The sequence below is a fragment of the Salminus brasiliensis genome, chromosome 5 (assembly GCF_030463535.1).
Source record: "Salminus brasiliensis chromosome 5, fSalBra1.hap2, whole genome shotgun sequence".
Classification (NCBI taxonomy): domain Eukaryota; kingdom Metazoa; phylum Chordata; class Actinopteri; order Characiformes; family Bryconidae; genus Salminus; species Salminus brasiliensis.
This window is the reverse complement of record NC_132882.1, coordinates 26,804,029-26,824,403: the sequence shown is the minus strand read 5'-3', so window position 1 is coordinate 26,824,403 and position 20,375 is coordinate 26,804,029. Positions and strand designations below refer to the sequence as shown.

At 41.5% G+C, this 20,375-nt stretch overlaps 1 protein-coding gene across 13 annotated transcripts in view; it reads left to right on the top strand.

The window, feature by feature from the left end:
* The window catches only part of ptprma (protein tyrosine phosphatase receptor type Ma), a 229,131-nt gene that overhangs the window by 75,814 nt on the left and 132,942 nt on the right, over window positions 1-20,375 (top strand). For all 13 annotated transcript variants that reach the window (XM_072680004.1, XM_072680005.1, XM_072680002.1 and 10 more), the window contains exons 3-4: window positions 12,694-12,968; window positions 19,587-19,665. In XM_072680004.1, the coding sequence (XP_072536105.1) occupies window positions 12,694-12,968; window positions 19,587-19,665 (354 nt within the window). The remainder of the gene's footprint in view (window positions 1-12,693; window positions 12,969-19,586; window positions 19,666-20,375) is intronic.

Here is a 20,375-nt window from a genome sequence, read left to right as displayed (position 1 = left end):
TTTGTTATGCTGGATTTTCTTCTGAAGGACGAGACAACAGTGTTTGAGGTTCACAAAGGTCACTTCCATTTACTGAACTCTCATTATTCAACAATACCAATGATCCAACATGTTGTGTTATTAACCTCTTATCACAGAAAGGCTAATTACACCTTTAAGTAATGTGTTATTCAATAACTACAGAGGCTTGTGTACAAACTGATGGGGCTATTCTTTGGTAATAGAAGTTTGTAATAAAACTTTCGGACTGCCGGCGAGCGGTTATTATTAAGGGGTTACTATTAAGAGGTTAATAAGGCATTAATAAGGGGTTAATAATGCCTTCTGTGTATTAAAGATTGTCGTGACTTGGGTGGATATAATCTGTCATGAAAAATAAGAGCAGATTTTCCTTTTTTATATTATATTTATATTATATTATATTTTATATTTAATTTGCCTTATGTGATAATGCATATCCTACAGCGTGACTTGTGCTTGCACCCATTGTGAAGCCGATGCTAGAACAATATAATGTGCAGGCCTGTTCATATCAATGATATGTAGAACAATTTCTGAAATTCTTTCCATTCTTTTCTGGGAGAGATCTTGTAGTACCCATGTTCCGTGTCTTAATGTGGGAGCATTCAAAGCTCAGTTCTTTCAACAGGTGTAAATTTTAGCCAGTAACAGTGTGCAATAAAAGCCTTTATTGTAAGCTAAAAGTTCCATCTGGAGTGTGGTTGTGACCTAACTCCTGCAACAGAGGGGAGCTTTTCTGGGCTGTGTTTCAGAGCTTCCGTACTGGTTACTGGAGTTTTTCCTCTTCTGCGTCGCTCTCTGAGTCACTCTCTCTTCCCTATTGTTATAAGGGTGTCGCTCTGACAAGCGATCCTGATTAAAGCGCACACATTTTTCTAATCCTTTCTCTCTGATGGAGAGTCATTGATCCATGTGCTAAGTGAAAGCTGGTGTCTCCTCCCAACTCGAAAAATCTCATTACCCATCGTGTTCACTCGTGGGAAGGTGTTTACACGCAATAACAAGTTCGCTGGATTGGAACCAACAAGACAATTGTACGGCGCGGCCAATGTTATCGTCTTGCATTCTCTTTCTCTCTGTGGCTCTGTGCGTGTGTTTAACCTCTTGAATCATGTATCTCGTTAAAATATTTAAGTGCACCGGTGAGCGCGGCCTGGTACCCGGTGCTGGGCACTGCGCTTTTGCATAATGCCTTTTTAAACATGCATCAGGACGCCGCCTTCCATTACCCTGATATTAAACCCATTATTGTGCTCTTGTTCCTTCTGCGGTCGCAAGGAGTCACACAGCACTTAGCCGGGAATCAATTCTGAGGGGAGTTTGCCTGTCAAGGATGGTGGGGAATACGCTGCTCCATCGCCGCACTGTCGTCTTTAGAAATCACTGATGTGTGGCCATTACCGGGATGATGCCGCCTTGTACATCCTGCATTTGATCATTTTAAATGCCTACAAATGTATTCCTTAGTTCATTAATGCAGTACAGAGTCAATACCTGACCCCAAAACAGATGCTTAAGAAAAGACTAAGTGCCAAGTTTTAAACAAATTGTACACTGCATACTTTAAAAGCTCCAACCTTGCTAGCACGACTACAAGAAAGGATTTACCTAATGACCTTGACTAGTTTAAAGCAACATTATGTAGCAATCTTACCTAAAAACAACAGCTTCAAAATCATTTAATGCTCCACTGACTTGTAATAAAGAGAATGACGTCACTGTCATTGCCACTCTGGGCCAGAATGCTGCTACTGCACTGTGTAACTCGCGAGAACTGTGTAATGCTGTGTACCCTCTAATATTTCTGTACGCATGCTTTCACTTCAGGTTCCAGTTCAGTATCCTTTAGCTTGTTAACAAATGCACATGTACAGCTGTCCATGAGGTATCTATGTTTTTACTGCAGTGGTGTAATTATGAACTAACCCACCAACTGTAAGGGGTGCCCAGGACCAAATAAAAAGACCAGTTCTCTCTCAGACATGCGGCTCTCAAGTCCAACTGGGTTATATTCCTTGTTGCTCACTGATCAAGTGTCTTAGCACAAAGCGGAATTGTCAATGATGGTGCGAGCATCACGCTAAACACTCACTCTACTAGTTTAAATGATCTTAACATGCTTTTGGGACACTGGGTGGCACAGCATGATATGGCTACTAAGCTGAAGCCAGCGCTAATCTGTACTGCAGGTGTAACGATACACTCTGCCCACAATTCCAACGAAAATGATAATGGCTCCATTCATGTAGTAAGGTGTTGACTGGAGCTGGTTGTTTACAAATTGTGGTGTGTAAACAATGCAGTTGCAGTAGATATCATGGTTAATAAAATAAAGTGTATTCTCCACTTTAACGCATTGTTACAGCCCTATTTCAGACTGTGCTTGAGTAACTGCTTGAGTAACAGTTCCAGTAATGCTATCCTTGAAAGTGGGCAGAGTTCCCTAAAGGAGTGTGGTTGATGTGTTGATTCCCACACAGATGCTAAAGTAGGCAACGGAGGAGCTTTTGACCAATCAGTGCTCTGAACTATTTCTAGCCACACCCACCCATTCCATTTGCCTCACCCTTGATACCCCACTAAGAGAGAGAACTTCAGCATTACTCTTTAACTTAAACCTCTATTCTATGGGGGTGTTTTTATTTCTTTATTTTCTATAAAATACATTTTATACTGTTGCTGTTTTCTGTTCCTGAAAATAACAATTTGCCTCTTTTTTATTATTTATTTTTTACCAAAATAGTACACACCAATTAGTGGTTTGTGCAGTTTTAAATCTAAGGCCCTTTATGGAAATTCACAAACAGCCATTTAGTTGCTTTTGGTCCTAATTGGTCCTGAATGCCCATTGCTGAGAAAAGGGGAAGAGGGGGCACATTTAGCGAACGCATTATAGACTTTGCTAAAGCAGTTCCATTACAATATGCTTTCAAAGTACTTTGAAAATGACCCCTAAAACGACTTGGCATGTTTTGTGGTGTAAAGCGCGAGGGGTGAGGCGGTTGAAAGCTGAATTGATGTTTGGGCTCTTGCTGTTTGGACCATGAGGGAGCCAAACACGCTTAATGATGTTTTCCCTATAATGATACGAGCAGGGGCAAAGGTTATTTAGCACATCTCCAACGGAAGCTTTAGCATTTAAAAGAGCGTTTCCCCTTGGACACGGCCCACAGGGGGTGAAAATCACAGGCTACGAGAGTCTTGATAGGAATCATCAGCAGTTAATTATCAAAATACTCAAAAATGGACAGCAGGGGAAATGACACCGCGAGGACGCTGCCGTCGCTTTCAGGTACAAATCAATTACACAAGAAAACTCCCACTCTTCTGAGAAAGGCACCTGGGATGTCTGTCAGAAGCAAATAAGCAGTTCAGTAGCTGCAGTCTTTCTGTCCTCCTCTCTGAGTTCTTCCATTCTTCTCGTTGACTTTGTAAATACCACTCAAGGCCTTTTTCTGACAAACGGAAAACACATCCTTTTCCAGATCTTATTATCCGTTTGACTGGACGTCTATATCTCTTGAAGGAACCGTGCCTGCTAAGTGCTGTTGCGTGGTCTGGTGGCTGCGGACGGTGTTATGAGAAAACCGTCGATGTGCAGATGTGGAGTAATGAGGGTGTTCACACAGCCTTCGCCTGTCAGAAGATGCTTGGGCAGTGCCACTCTGCCAGGCGCGTGCCTGGCTCACTGTCACCGCACGCCAGCAGCCTCTAATTTCTCCGTTTGATGAACAGAGAGCCGCTCTCTGTTATTAGCCCTCTCTCTTCCACTCTTTCTCTCTCTCTCTCTCTCTCTCTCTCACACTCTCTCCGGCCTCTCTTGTTTTGGTTATTTCACCCTTGGCTGAGTTACAGGCAAACTTTGAGAGTAGCCCGTCACAATGCGGGTCCCCCCAGTGTCGAATGATGGAGTAACACGTGTTAAAGCCCTCCCAGCTCCTGCTGTTAACAACGCCATCCGCACAAGTGGCTACGCCAGAGACGATCGAGTGCTGTGACTTGTCGCAAACAAATCACCAACAGATTGCTTCCTTTATTCCAAGGGTAGAGGGAGAAATGGTTTTGTTAGTCTAATGAGGTGCAAAAATGGCACATGGCAGGTGTGTAATATGCGGCTGATGCCAACTCCATTATTCGTAATTCAACCGTAATTGCATTTTTTGAGCGCTCTGCTTTTGTCGGCGTAGCTCTTGATGACAGGCCTTCCAGAGGCCTCCGGAAAGCAGCGCAAATGCTTCTACACCGCGCTGGCCAGACCGTGATACCTGATAGCAGCACTAAAACAGTTGTGCTACATTACCACAGCCGTAAAACAATAAGGAACCAGGAACACGAGTACATCTGCTTTTGTAATTTTATTTACGCCACACGATCTTTCTAGCCCACCATGTCCAGCAAGTCGTATTTCTCACAGTTCAATACATCACACAATCACTATTAGTTTAGGGAGGAAGGCAAGGTTACACATGGTGGTTTTGTGGACAGCTCCAAAAGAAAGAAAGGAAGAATGTTGGAGGTGAGATCTGTGAAGACTTCACAATGGAGCCCTCAAATATTTCGCCCTTATGGAAGGACTCCAGACAGGCTGAATGGTTTGAGATAAGCAGCTCCTTTAACTTTGTGTCCTGTGCTTGGAGGTAAACGAACTTTCAAGGGTTATCCAAATCCAAAACATGTCAGTTTTATCAAGTGCTCTGGTCATTTGTATAATTATTATCTGAAGTACCTGTTCAGTCATTTTCTTAACAAGGTCATTTCCATCAAAAGCTATTCATTAATAAAAGAGACCAAAAACTTTCCAAATTTCAACAGATAAATGGACCACTGATGGTCTATGCAATTGTATGGCAGTTTAAGCAACATAAGGGTGAACACATACACTGTACGTCCAAATTTGTGGACACCCCTTCCAATGAATGTATTCAATTACTTAAAGTTGCAACCATTGATGACAAAGATGTGCAAATGCACACATACACACAGCTTGTCCAGTCCCTGGAATGCCAGGTGTAGGCTAGAGGGGTATAAAGCCCCTTATCATTGAACTGTGGAGCAGTGGAACTGTGTTTTCTGGAATGATGGTGCTCCATCCAATACTAAGCTCTGAGCGATGGCTTAAACAGATTCACAGGGCCGCTACATGTAATTGGAGTAGGGAGCTGAATTTAAAAAATGCTATCATACCATCATCATGGCATATCGTCGTCAACCCAGGATTCTCATATCGGTTGATCCCCACCGTATATAAACATGGATGACTGGCATCACTGGAAGGCCAAATCTCCTTATTTTACAGAGCAGCCAAAATGAATATAAACTAAACCCAGTAAATGTGAAAGGTTATTTTTTAACAAACCACTTCTCTGGAAGCTCTGAGGTGTGTATGCTAATTTGTTTTCTTATCCTAAGATGATTTATCGGCCCATGGATGCGACCTTGGGTTTTTCTCAAGCATCTACATACAAACACATATGCGCGCACACAACAAATACATGCCTTTTATGAATTCCAGCTTTTGTACCGTACCAGCTCTCTTTCTTTTTGGGCTAGATATGAAAAAATAACACTGATATCAAAGGTGGCTTGAAGATAAAGGTGGCACAAAAGAAGAAAAAGACCTCTTGAAAAGCAAAGCCTGCCTCTTTTTTTTGTGTTCTAAGTACGTGTCAGGGGGACGTGCCGTTAAGTAGCGTTCCCTTTCCCTTTCTGTTCCACCAGTAAACAGATAGTCAAAGCAGGAGAACACTTGTAAACATGGGAAATCGTCACTTAAAAGAGTTGTGCGTTCAGATTTGTACGGTCTTTTACTGGATAATGCAATGCAGGATTGTACTTGCTGATAAATGAAAACCTTTGAAAGCACATTAGAAAGCCATTTGTATCAAAGGGACGAGCTTAAATATTTCTTTTTTAGCAACTGCAGATATAAACGCAGAAGTGAATAATGAGAGGGGGATTTTTTCTCCCAAATGGGAGTAGCAGTTGATTTCATTCAGATAACGATGTTGGGCGGAATGCTATGAATTATGGTAACCAGGTACCATCTTTCAAACATCGCTACTAGATACAAGCTGATTTTTTTGGTGGCTAGACTGCCTTTGGAGCTCTTCTTCTTGTGTAGTAATATCCGCATGAATAAGTTAAAATGTACAGAAGCAAATCATCACTGTCACGCGAAAAAAAACAAAAAAAAAACATCCTAACTTTCATGGAAATTCAATGTAAAAATATTTTATTACAGGTCATTTTGGAGCATTTCTATTGGTCCATTCATCTTTTGGACCAATTTTGACACATTGTAAAGAACAACTGCCAGATTCACGTCAAGCGGCAAAAATGAAGACAATGCTTCTTTTGAAACAGTGACGAAATATGGGCTTTCTCTCTCTGTCTCTCCTTCCAGCCTCTCTCTCTCTCTCTCTGGAGAGTAGATAATAAACATATGCAAATGACTTCAGTTCAATAAATCAAGCAGTGTGATTGATCATCGTGATAGGAGGTTTTTAATGAATGATCTCAAAGGGTGGTTGAATCCGTGCCTTCTAGGACCCATATTTTGTTTGGGCTGCTTTTCCACCAAGCTTAACCACCCCGAGACAACCCCCCCCAAGCCCGACCCGGACCCGCCACCCCTTTACATTTTCATCACAATGCTTGCGACTATCTTAAGATGCTGCTGTGTTACTGCGGTTATGAATGATCAAATCAGTGCTCCCTGCAATTCTCACAGGCTAAAAGAGATCACTGATAACACTGGCTGGGAAATGAGTCGTCTTGGGGGGGAATTTAACACCTCAACCTGCAATTTCAGCCAGACATCGGAAAACAGAAACAGACATGGCTGAGCATGTTGCCATGTGTCAGCCGTTGTTTAACAAATATTACAGCAGAGCCCCTAGGCCGATGTAAAGGTGTCTGTTGGCAGTCTTTTCCCTTTGTGTAATTACATATATGTTGCATGCAGGTCCAGCCATGCTTACACCAGGTATGTAGACCACAAGACAGGAAACTGAAAATAAAAGTAAAGAATGTGGAAATCACCCACTGATTAAAGGGTGGGTTGAGATGGGCCTCAGTGTTATGTGTATGTTTACAGTTTGAGAAAGCTGATGATATCTGGCATGACTTGTCAGTGATACAGCATGTCAGTATTGATGAGTATCAGGATCAGGCCAATAACAGAAGAAAATACAATGAAAACTCAGGACTCACAGTTCAGAGTCATTTTAGCGTTCAGTTTGAAAGTATTTTGTGTAACTGCTTCGTTTGTAGCAGTGACTGTTATTGTGATATGACCTGTTGGTCTGTATTAATGATTTTTATTTTGACCCAATCTGTTTGTTTATATTAATGACTTTTATTTTGACAGAGCCTGTTTGTTTTGACATGTTCTGTTTGATAAATACATTTTTCAAAATTGCATTTGAAACCTAACCGGAGTGCAGTAATAAAGAATAAAGAATAAAGAATGAATAATGTGCAAGAGGAGTGGGGCATCAGCTGATAAATGAGTAAATGTATTACTGTATTAATAATGTAATAATGCAATAATGTATTAGTGACTTATTTTTGACATGGCTTGTTTGTTGTTTGTATAAGTGACTTTTATTTGGACACGGCCTGTCTGTTTGTATTAGTGACTTTTATTTAGGCACAGCCTATTAGTGGCTAAGTGGAGCGAAGTGGTGCCTCTCTCTCGCAGTCTGTTTTCTTTTTTTCTATTACACGTAAGAAGTCAGTATTGGTTCTGAGGATGACTCGTAAAAGGGTCCATATGAGACACTCCCACCTCCCACTAATATAACTGTGCTCTCCACTGACACACCAGAGTGATAATGATTAGCCACTGCAGATTAGCTTCTGCAGATGTGTGGCCGTGTTTCCTTCTGGCTATCATGGCTCAGTGTTTACAAAACAGGCCGGTTTTATCCACTCGCTCGGTTCACGTGACCGACAGCTGCTGAGTCTGCATGATTTTGCTGCAGATCTATGTCAGGATTGAGGTAGTTATTACTGTAAAATGTAACAGCGGCAGTGAAACTGTATTCCACACTGTTATAATTAAACTTGTTATGATGTCGCCAGAGTTCTGACCACCGGCCCCTCTCCCCTCACCTGAATCTGCTTACCTCACCTGGAGTGAGGCAATGTGCGAAGTCTTGGGCTGGGTCCTAATAGCAGCCTACACGTTAATACAGGTAGTATATAGGTCTAACCTATATACTAATCTTGATAGTATAGTATTGGCAGGGTCTGGCAGGTTACTCAAAATATTAACGTGCTAACCAGGTTTCTGCTAACAGCGTTGCTGTGACAACATACATTACTACAAGTTCTCCAGCTGCTGTTGCCACTGCACATGCTCCTCCCTTTAACATTCGGATTGCATTGTGGGATAATAGTGTCCATCTTATTCTCAACTTTTATCACTTTTATCTATACTACTTTTTATCACTTTTATCTATACTACATGCTTAATACTCAAAAAACTATCAATAATTAATGTGCGATTGGGACGTGATTGAGATGCCTGAGCCGTGTGTCTCATTGTCCTTTGATATTTTTAACATTTGCTATGTTTCTGACTACATCCTGTTGTGCCGCTGATAGCCCTACTAGCCTTTTACTCTGTTCTCTGGTCCTTGACCCTGATTTGTGAAGACTATGCTTGAGTTTTGTGAAGACAGATGAAAAAACAGCCATGCCATTTTCACACAACCAGTTTATCCTTTAGAAAAAGAACACTGTCACTGTATTTTTAAGACTTTTATATGATCCTTTTAAATGATCCCTATTCTGATTGGCCCTGATTGGTAAATGTGTTGGTTCTTGTGATATCACAAAAACACTGATTTAAAAATTAGGCTTAGTTTAGGCTTGGCATATTTTTTTATAAAACACGAGGAACCTGATATTTCCCATGATATTGACTCTTTAAAGCACAGTTATACATTTCACAGGGTGTCAGACCGTTGATTTGCCATTCCTCACTCTCTGTGTTAGAACGTCGTCCGCTACTATCCGACACAGTAGTTATTAAATAGACATTGTACAGGTATCTTTCTGAGCCTTCCGTCAGCCTTCATGATGCAGCAGAAGCAGAGCTTGGTGATTAGAGTTGTATAATCCTGAAATGGTCTCTGTAATGGCCCTTGACCCAAAGAGAGTGGTGATTGTCAAGGGCTGGCATGGAGCCTCTCAGGCTCAATTTGCCCCTCGCTGCTCTTGAGAAGGTATTGTGGTCTTATTGATCCAGGCCTGTGCTCGGGGCCCTGTCTGAAAGGTAGCCGGGCAGTACTAATGGACTAACTCAGACTAACTCGCACTAACCTGCTCCTGTAGCCCTGCTCCACGCACTTCGTTTCCATGGTGCACCCTGCAGGACGGCAGTGGAGCTCAAGGCCTGAAACTAAACACCACACTGCTTTCACTCTCACTCTCCTCATCACTCTCCCCTCTCCCCGTTCCTCTCTCACTCTCCGTTTCTCTCTGCTTCTCTGTGTCTCTGACTCTCTCTCTCTTTCTTTTTTGTACCTCTCAATGTCCTTTCTCTCTGCCTATCTCTTTTCTCTGTCTAATTGTCTCTCCCTCCTCTCTCTTTCTTTTTCCTTCTCAGACTTCTCAATCTTCTATCTCTCTTTTTCTCAGTCTAACTGCTTCTCTCTCTCTCTCTCTGTCACTATCTTTTTTATCTGCATAATTGTCTATTTCCTTCCCTACTCTCTGTGTCTCCTCTCTCTCTCTCTCTCTCTCTCTCTCTCTCTCTCTCTCTCTCTCTCTCTCTCTCTCTCTGATGTTTCTGTCCGTGGTAAAGAGAGTGTGGCATGTTCAGACTGATTATGTATGTAGGTCAGTAATACCAGTAGATAAAATAGCCACCGCTCTTTTGTAGTCTAGTAGAAGTGTGGGATTCCACAAGTCGCAGATGACTTGGCCTACTCTGATCTGACAGATAGAGGATAATGCCAGATCAGCACTTTCAGCTATGACTTCATTGTGTCGCTAGATTTGGAGCACATATGGAGCACAGGCTTTGTTGACATCCTCGCTGTTTGCAAGTCTGTCCTCGCGAGAGTGTTTTGTGACACCTTTGTAAGATTGCTTTCGTGTCATGGGATGTTGGGCTGCTGTTCACTAAAGTATCTTGTAGCACTGCAATATTAGCAGGCTCAGAGGGAAACAACATTACACAGACCAGCTATAGCATTAAAACCACAAATGGGAAGTGAAGTAAATGATTGTTATTTTTGTTATCTGGCAATAAGTGAACAGTCAGTTCACTTGGCCAGGTGCAGGAATCTGAGCCACTCTTACAAGAGCCAAATTGTGATGGCTAGACGACTGCCTGGGTCAGAACATCTTCAGAACATCTGGCAGGTCTTGTGAGGTCCCTGGTATGCTCCAGTTAAGGACAACTGGTGAACCGGTGAACAGAGCAGCAGTGACGCATCTAACCAATATAACTGTCCTGTGGGTACAGTCATGTGAAAAAGTTAGGACACCCCATGAAAACCTTTGTCGTTTGGAACAGATTTAAACATCTGGACATTTGATCTTTACTTGAAGCATATTGGGAGATATAGTTAAGCACACAAACACACTGAAGAAGGTAATACAGCTAAACACATACTAAATAAAATAAATACAAATAAAAACTCTATTTTCCTGTGAGGAAAAAGTTAAGACACCCTCACATGTATTACTACAATTAGAATCAGGTGCAGCACATCAGCTGCAGATGATTAGAACATCATTAGATGTTCTCAGATCTCTTTTCTGGAGGTGGTCTCCTGAAACGTGCCTGAATGGATCACCATAATGATATATGACAGATCATGTACTGCAGTTCAGTCATATTGCAGTTACCTGTCTTGTGTAAATGGGCTTCTAAAAAAGTCTCCACAACAAAATTTACACTCAAACTATTCAGGCTTATGAGATGATGTCAGGGAGAATTATATGTTTTGGCAAAGATCCTTTATTAAGGCGAGCATTTAAGAGCCCAAATCAAGCTGGCTGAATTTCCCTTCTTAATGGCAGGATGCACGCTTGTGTAAAGATTGCGGAGCAAAGCAAACCAGAACAATTGCCTCCCCCAAAAGCTCTTCACCCTGGTGCCATAACAAACATGCCAAACAGAGCTGCTCATTTCATGCACTTAGAATGTGTGTGAGGAAATGACTGTTGATGAGTCCGTCCAGTCTCTTTCTTTCCCTCTATCTCTCTCTCTGCCTTTTAGAACTGTGTCAACACACGGACCTAGAGTCAATAGTTGGGTTTCCAGGACTATTAATGTTGTGTAGAGGTTATTCATTAACTATTCCGAAGACACGCTTCCTTTTTGCTCTCGGGGTGTTAGCCAAGCAAACTGTTCACACATCAGAGCTTTGTCAAGCGTGTGGTTGAGAGAACTCACTGCTATATTTGGCCACTGGGGCGGATCTATTGGCAACAATGAAAAGGGATGAAAATGTAAATGATAAAAAAATTAAATCAGCCTAAAACTTTAAAAAAGCTTTAAGACTTTTAAGAGTGAAATGAAAGTTGGCTATTTTCAAGGCCATATCACCCATGAACCAGAATATTTGAAATGAGGTATAGGGTGTTGCCAGTCTACCAGGTCAGAGGAAGTAGCATGTGTATCCGGAGACCTTGGTGTGTCTACACTGAGTTTTGAGCTGCACAGAACAATGTGTCCTTTGAATGCTGCCTTTCCAGGACAAACAGCTGGCGAGGTTATCCTGTATACAGTGGTGTGGACCAGTGTGTTGGGTTTGTTTGCTATTTCTACCTTTGTATTTCATGGCACCATTTACCATATACCATGTGTATGTAAGCCGGATGTCCAAATATTTATCAATCATTGCTCATTCCACGTTTCCTCTAAAATTGAAGTCTATGAATGGGGAACGTCGTTTCTCCCCTTGCTGTAGTAACAGCCTCTGCTATTTTAGGGTAGCTTTACATTCGTTTTTGGAACATTGCTGAGAGGATTTGATTGTGTTCAACTACAAGAGCGCTATGTGTTGTTGTTGGATGTTCTGCAACTCAATTTGTCCCAATAGTATTGGATGGAGTTCTAGCACTCAAGAGAACATAATTCTTCAGTTACTTCAGTTACATTGCTAGCGGTTATACAAGTTTTGGTACGCCTGTTCATTCTTTGTTTCTTATTATATACTTATAGCGTTTATTCTGCTTTCCTGGGAGGTACTGTCTCTATTGGCTTTCTACTGGAAGGCTAGTGGAAGGCTTTCTGCTACAGTTTGGAGCATTAGTTATGTCAGGATGTTGTCAACCCCACCTCCCCAACTCATCCCAAAAGTATTAGATGGAGCACCGTCATTCCAGAGAGTGCTGGGGGGCTCAATGCTGGGGGGCTTTGTACCCGTCTAGCCCAAGGTGTCAATGCATTCATATTTACCTGCTCCCAAGAGTCCAATTCTATTGGCAGTACTACTCTACAGGGACTAGACAAGTTGTGTATGCACATGGGTCAGCAGTTTCAACAATGGGTGCACCTTAAAGTAGCTAATTGCATTCATTAGAAGGGGTGTCCACATACATTTGGACATGTAACGTATAACATATACACACCAAATTCTCAAAGGTTTTTCACAGTTCATGCCCTTACTGGAGATTTATTGAAATCTTTACTTTATTTTTGTGCAGGTTCAGCTTTCATGATGGTGAACACCTCTGGAAGGTTTCCTGGACAGAAAGCCCAACTGTTGGTTGCACCCCTGAAGGAGAATGACACCCACTGTCTCACATTCCAGTATTACGGAGCCAGTGGTGAGGGCTCCAGCCCAGGCCACCTCAACATCTACGTTAAAGAGAACAACAGCCCTGTGGGCTTCCCCGTGTGGAACTCCTCTGGGCCTGCCTTCCATACATGGAGGCAAGTAGAGCTGGCGGTCAGCACCTTCTGGCCCAACTTTTATCAGGTAAGAACTTTCTTTAAAGGTTTAACCAAACATTTTTTGCACCAAGGAGGACTTAAATAGACGAGGCTGCATCTTTGTGTATGCACACCACATATGGCATTTGCTAGAATGCTGGCATTTGCTCTGTATAATCAGGGTGATTAAAATGTTCATGTTCACCAGCTTTTGGCTTGACAATTGAGCTTTTGGGCAAGGAAGGCTTATGTGGGGAAATACAGAGCATACACTCTCATACACATACACATACACATACACATACACATACACATACACTCAGCTATGAATTTAGTTTTCAGTGATTCTTAGTATAAGACCACCGTTTATCTGAAAGGGGAAAAGCAGGTATTGTCATCACAATTCTGGTGAATCAGGTTCAGGTTATTTACTTTCCTGCAGCAGCAGGGAATCATACACAGCATCATACACAGCAGAGCATCTTACTGATTAATTCCCTTTACCTAAGTGTTCATTCACACTTGACACAGCACAAAGACACAACACAAAGCAGCCCAGGTAGGTTGATTTGACACCTGCCATGCTGGTGTAGCATTGCCTGTTGATCCACGCAGGGAATCCGTCTTAATTGAGAGAGAAAGTCCCAATTACGTCTTGCTAAAATGGACCCCCAGTGGTCCTGCAGATGATTCTGGGCATCTCCTCTGAGCTGAGCTGAATGGAAGTGGAATAGGAGGCCGCCTTTGCAGCTTAGCCGTCCAGCCAGAGCCCAGTGTGCATCCTTAATGGCTGAAAAGTCATTGTGTGAAGAACTGGCACCACAGGAGTGCTTTTTGTGACAGAAAAGATCATTCATGGGCTCAACTGGAGATGAACTCATGAGCAGAAAAAGAAAAAAAGGGAGCAAAAACTGAACAAAAAGGAAGGTAAGTGCTTCTGGTTCCTAGGCCTGTTACATACTCAAAGAGCCTCAGTGATATGATTGGGGCTCTGTCTATTCAGATTTGAAGCGTGTTCGTTAAGATTACGAAATTGGAGACTTTGCTAGCTTAATGTATCTGTGGCCTTAACTAAGCCAGTAACAGTGTATTCACTCCAAATATAAACTCTTTAAAATATCATTTGGATTTAGCTTGTTATTCGTGCTCAGCACAACCCTTGTGACTTTTTTAACAGTGTTTTGTGAGTGCATTTGGTTAGATTTGGCCAAATTCGTGTGGCTACATTGACCTGTTGTTGGAAACCGTTGTTCTTTAGTGATGCTGATTCAGCACATAGATTGGCCGTAACAGTCGGTACCGACGCCATAATGGAAATCCAAAATGATCAAGTTACCTTGGAGTGGAAAAACTACAAGAACTTGGCTGAGCTTGTATGTGCAGTGCAGATAAAGCAGAAACTGGTGTATTGTGAGGTTGAGTAGACATACAGTATTTATTATTCCAAACAGCATTTACCCTAATAACCCTAGTAAGTGCTCCTTTTTGACACATACTACATGCCTTGTTGGTTGTCATAGCAGCAAAATATGCTTTTATTAGCTCCCTGACCTTGTTGTGTAAGTCTACCTGTAGCCTTTTGTCTTTTGTCTAGTTACAGCACCCTTTCAGCATGGTTTTCTAGGGCAAAGCCTAAAAGCATGCATAGAGAAGGAGGTTGAGATAGTGCAGTTAACCCTCCTCACTGTAACAGTCAAACGCAATGGTTAGACATGCTCATCATGTAGCTACAGGTCTCCAGTGCAATGAGGGACGCTAAATGCATCCTGAGGTCCACAGAGAAATAACCACCATCTGCCAGCTATTTACAGCGAGTGGCAGGAGACACCTCTCCATCTCCTCAGCTCCTTCCCTATGCCACAGTGAAGCGTAATTGGTGAAGAATGCAGTTACGACTTGTTAATATCACAGTGATTAACAATAGAATCTGTAATCTGCGTCACTGTAGCTAATTAGCAATGGAGAGGTAATTATGGGTTTCTGTAATTGCACAGTATCTTAAGTGTTTGTCAAAATGAAAGCACCTGGTACTCAGAAATTACTTTGTCTCTTATTTTGTAATTACTGGGTTTGTGTTTCTATCTTTTCTCATCTCCCGTTTTTTTTCCTTCAGCCACACAATGAGCACAACATCGCCAGCACTTAATTGCTTGTCCGGTCTGGGCGCCTTTCAAAACTTTTAATTGATAATAGCATGCAGTTTAAATATGTTAATTTTTTTGGCCTGGTGCCCTCTGAACTTCGCTGACATTTTGTGGTGTTCGGCCCCCAAGTGCGCTATATTATCGCATTGCTATTAGTAGCATCTGAATCGCAATTATAGGTGAGGGAGAAAGAAAACGGCCATTTAACAGGTGCATAAGCATCACCTAATGATTGCGTGGATAAGAGAAGAGAACATATACCTCACAGAACAATTACGTGTGTACATATCTCGAATGACTGAGGAGGCTGAGGACTCATGCTTTGTGTCTGGGATGTAGTTTACACCCAAAGAAGGAAAAGTTCTGCCTACATTCTCTGCTACTGATTGCTTCACTGCAGTTGCTTATGTGTTCTGTCATCTTCAGACACACCACAGTTTCTCATAATAATATGACTGTTGAAAGCACAATACCGTGCAAACATTAGATACCAACCTTCATTTTTTTCATTTGTAGTCAGAATGGGCAATACATATTTAATTTAACAATAAGTTATTACTCTTCAGCATCAGAGAAAAAAGAAAACATGCAGGAAATTTAACTGGAAAAAATACAGGATTCTTTATGACTAAATATAATATCAGTGTTATATATAAAAAACAGTACTGTACACATGCATTTAGGGGCTGCCACTAACAACTGTTTTTCTGTTGATTAATCTATCGACTTTGTAATCGATTAGTCGAGTAATCTAAATGATTCCTTTAACTCCAAAATATTAAACTGAGCATTTTAAATTTCTTTTATTTTGAAACCAAAAGCATTGCCATTCTATAAAGCAGCATGAAACAGTAGTGTAAAACAGCTCCAGTCATGATAGTCAGCAGTGCAGTGGGGTATTTAGTGTATTTATGCCATTCCCTACAGAAAGTGAATAATGGCCGAAATAAAATAATTAGATATGGTTTATATCCCATTAAGCCTAAAGTGCACAAACACGCACGTTGGCACCATCAATAAATGTAAAAGCCCAGATTTTGGCCTAAACATTTTCTCTTAGTCATGTATTCACTGGAAATTGTAATGTATCACCTTATTATCGAGTGTATTTAGTGGCTACAAGAACAACAGATATGAAAAAAGCTCTCTTACTAATGGTTAATCAGCAAGAATACATGACAGTTACGGTGGCCTTGCCGTTTCTGGCGGTCCATTGTCCAAAATCGCACCTATGTGTTTTCTCCTCAGGTGATATGCCATCAAAATTTTGCCCAACGTGCACATTACCTTTAAAAACTTTTTTCGCAAACAAGTCCGATTCTCCGATGCATTTTTAGTGTTAACATCAGTGTTTATTTCAACTAATTGCAGCAGCCTTACATAAATTTTTGTCTTCCAATGTGAAGACAAGTATTGTTAGAGCTGTAACAAGTTCCTTAGGATGTAATTGTGCAATTTTGTTATTCATTAATTTTTCCAATTTTTTAAAATATTTTTGAAAAACAAAAATAAAGCCATAAAATCAAGAAAGAATCAAGACAGAGTGTATAGAGTCTTAAAACATAAAAAACTGAAGATATAACCTTGAAGTGACGTGAGTTTTCAGTAAGTCCACCCTTTGTGATAGTACAGCTTCCATTCTTTTCAGTAAACTTGCTTTCAGTTTTCCTGCAGAAATCTATAGGGATAGATACCTCCATACCTCCATTAAAGCTTTTCTGCTTCTCACCGTCCAAGTAATCCCAAACATGTTTCGTGATGTTGAGATCTGGACTATGAAGTAGAGAGTTCATTCAGAGAACACCAGCAGCTCCAGCAGTTTGATTTGATGTCTGTTTCCTTTTCTCAGCAAGAGCTTCTTTATGATCGCCACGTATTTTCACAACCACAATCTTAAGAGTGGACATGGACTCACGCAGTGGAAGAAAGAGACCAGAAATCTTGTATACAAACTCTGGTTTCATCATTTCTTTTCTTTTGAATTCCTTCTTCATCATACTGATACCTAATATTATTACATCAGTACCCTGTTCTTATTGACTGTTTTGAGTGAAAATGAAATACAGAAGGGGGGTCTCTGAGGTTTTGCACAGTGTTGAGAGCATATATGTTAAAAAAGAAATGTTTGTTTAAGCTCGTCTCAGAAGATAATTGCTTGAACATATAATGCTGCTCTTGTTAAGTAGCCATAACAGCAACAGTAATTAAGCAGCTATGAATTCAGCTAATGAAAACGGCCCAACAACGACAAGCTTGTGGCTCAGTGGCCATATTCAAAAGCCTCTGGGGACCAGAGCATTTTCACTGTACAGTGTGGTGACAGACATCAACACTACAGATTCAATCTCCCTCAGGCTCTCCGTGACATTTAACATGGCCAAGACTGGCTTTTCATTTCCTTTAAATTAGCCCCTCATAAAGCTCTAATTAGTGGCCAGGCCGCTCACAATTGTTCCTCAAAAGGAAGCGGAATGAAAATCAATTTGAACCCATTTGAATGGCCTAATAAAGGCATCTCGTTTGAATGGGCTCACAGTGTTATCTCGCGCTAATGAGTCATTTGGAAGGGCTTTGTTCAGCCTGCATTGGAGTGACACACTTGAGGCCTACTAGGCAACAAAAACTGTGTTCGATGAAAATCGTCACCTGCTGGTGGATTCTTTGCCTGCTGGACTCCCTCCTGCTCTAGTAGTGAAGGACATTTAAAGAATGGAAAAATCTTTTCGCTCAAAGCTTGTCTGCTCACCTGATGCTTTCTTAAACTGCTTTCTTCATGCATTGTATCAAGGGCACTGAACGGTTGTCAAACAGTTTACCCCTGTAATTCTCATGTCAGGAGAATAGAAGAAGAAGTGGAGCGAGAGGTAATGTTTCATTGCACAACAGATTAGCTGCATTTTTGAGCTGCTTATGGCTCATTCTTTATCTCTATGCATTCTTTATGCATTTAAGGACATATATGAAGGTAGTATCATCAGTATTCTCTGAGATATGATGTGATACAGTCTCAAGTGCGAAGCTCACAGACACCTCGCAGAAATGCCTTTCGTTGTGTTTACAGTCTAAGCGTTTTTGCTCAACACGACAATCTCCAGACCCACATGGTTGTGTTATCTCACTTCTCTGTTCCAGGTTCAGCAACCGTAACAGTTTATCCTGCTTCTCACCGTTGTTTTTTTTTTTCCTTGACCGTATTTTGCCTCCGAAGCACGATCATATCAAGAAGCATGACCTTAAAAGCCAACGGACCTACTCTTGACCTCCTTTTCTGTCCTCTCATGAGTTGGTCTGCCTTGAAGCAGTTGCTTCCAAGAGTTAGTGGGAGACAGAATGAGGGGGTGGGAATGAGAAAACCGAGGGAAAGGACAAGGGGGGAGATCACAGCATTAAAAGGGGTGCTGCTGCCTGCCTGTGTCCTGCCTGATGTAAACCATGTTCCTGGCCAGCTGCCAGCCGTGCGAGAGTGCAGGAAGGGCTCCCCGTGTGCTTTAACCGGTTGGTTCCTGTGTGATAGAGCTGGGGAATGCACAGGTCCCTCCCTTTCCCTTCACTTGTGTCTTTCTCCCGGGGCCCCTGTGGTGTGCCGTGGTGGTCAATGAGTGTGAACTCACATCTGTGGAAAGACAGGCCTGATGCACCGCTCACAAGCGCGTAGCAGCAGTGAGCAAAACAACAGTGCAAACAGTTCATCGTGGAAACCTGACCCCACCCTCTCTCAAAGCCGGTGGGAAATATATTTCTTCACAACAGCAAAATGTGTCATTGCACACATGGGAAACACAACTGCAGAGCATCTCCTTCCAGAAAAATAAAGCATTGCAGACCTTTCCCATTCCCATGGAATTACCAAAGATTTACAAAAGTAAATACTGTTATGTTATTGTCTAATGATAACTGAGTTGATAGAGATAATACAGCCAATCAGAGTTAACCACAAATAGCCCAGATTGGTAATGGATTTGAAGTATTTGAGCTTTAACTGTGAGGAATACTTTGCAGGTCATGAGCTTGTAGGTAGAAACACATAGACCCTTTTTGACTGTCTGGAATCCCTTTTTGTGCAGAAATATGAAGGAACCACTGCAGTGAATTTAGCATTTTCGCAAGAAGAAAGTGCTGTAGATGCAACATCCAGCATCTGTATCGCCGCTGTCATACAAAAACCTTGTATCTCCAAAATGGCAACTTTACAGGAGAAGCATTCAAGGGTAGATTGGTTGAGAATAAGCTCCACTATTTCTCATGTCTGTTGAATTTATGGAGGGTACAGAGTACCTCACACACTCACATCTCCCCTTGAGAATATAGAAACACAGGCACCGGCAGGGCCCCTTAAACTTAACCAGCTGTTCAGTCTAACTGCTTTCAGCGACAGTTGGAGCCTCTCACTGGGGTTCAGAACCTGAACCTCTCAATCTTTTCCACAGCACTATTTTAAACTGTACTTCTCTCTGCATTGTATCAAACATGTTTTGATTTAATGTTCGTATGTCCATGTTTTTTTCTCTGTCTCTCACCAGCTCATCTTTGAAGCTGTGGCTTCAGGTCAGCCCGGGTTGCTGGCCATCAAGGACATCTCACTCCAGGGACATCAATGCAGTAAGTTATCCATCTCTCTCTCTCTTTCTTTCTTTCTTTCTTTCTCAATACGCCCTCTCTGCATGGAGCATCTTCAAAAGCAGCATTTTCAACAGGGAGACAAATATTACAAATGTCTAAAACTACATTTGTCCTGGTTCCTCATTGTGATGTTAATAAAGGTTAACTGGGAGCACCCTGTCCAGATGTGTGGTCATCACATGATACAGATGTAATAACAAATGAGGAGAATCTTCAGTCCAACCATTTAAACATGTAGGATAATTACATTAGTTTTCGGGGACTAAAGAGAGTGAGCAGGAAAGCATGAGCATGTTACAGTAATGTTTTTGCATATATCAAACCCAGAGAGGACAGGTGTGTTTATTTTACAATGAACCTTTAAATTGTCTTGCCATTTAGTTTTAAAGGAATAGTTTGGTGAAAATTTTAATAGGCAAGGTTAATGACTAATTCCATATTTAGTTGATCCGTTAAGACATGTTTGGTATCTGATGTTTTGCCTTTCTAGATTAGAAAGGGACATGCTAGGCTAATGTTGCTAACAAACACTAGACTTAGACTGTCATCAGTCTCTTCCTGTGTCCAATACATATTTAATACATGTCCACAATACATTCAGATCTTCAACCAAAATATGACTTACTTACATTAAAAATAAATAGTGGAGCAGCCAGTTTGAGTAGCCTTTTTCCAATTTTAGCTTAAAT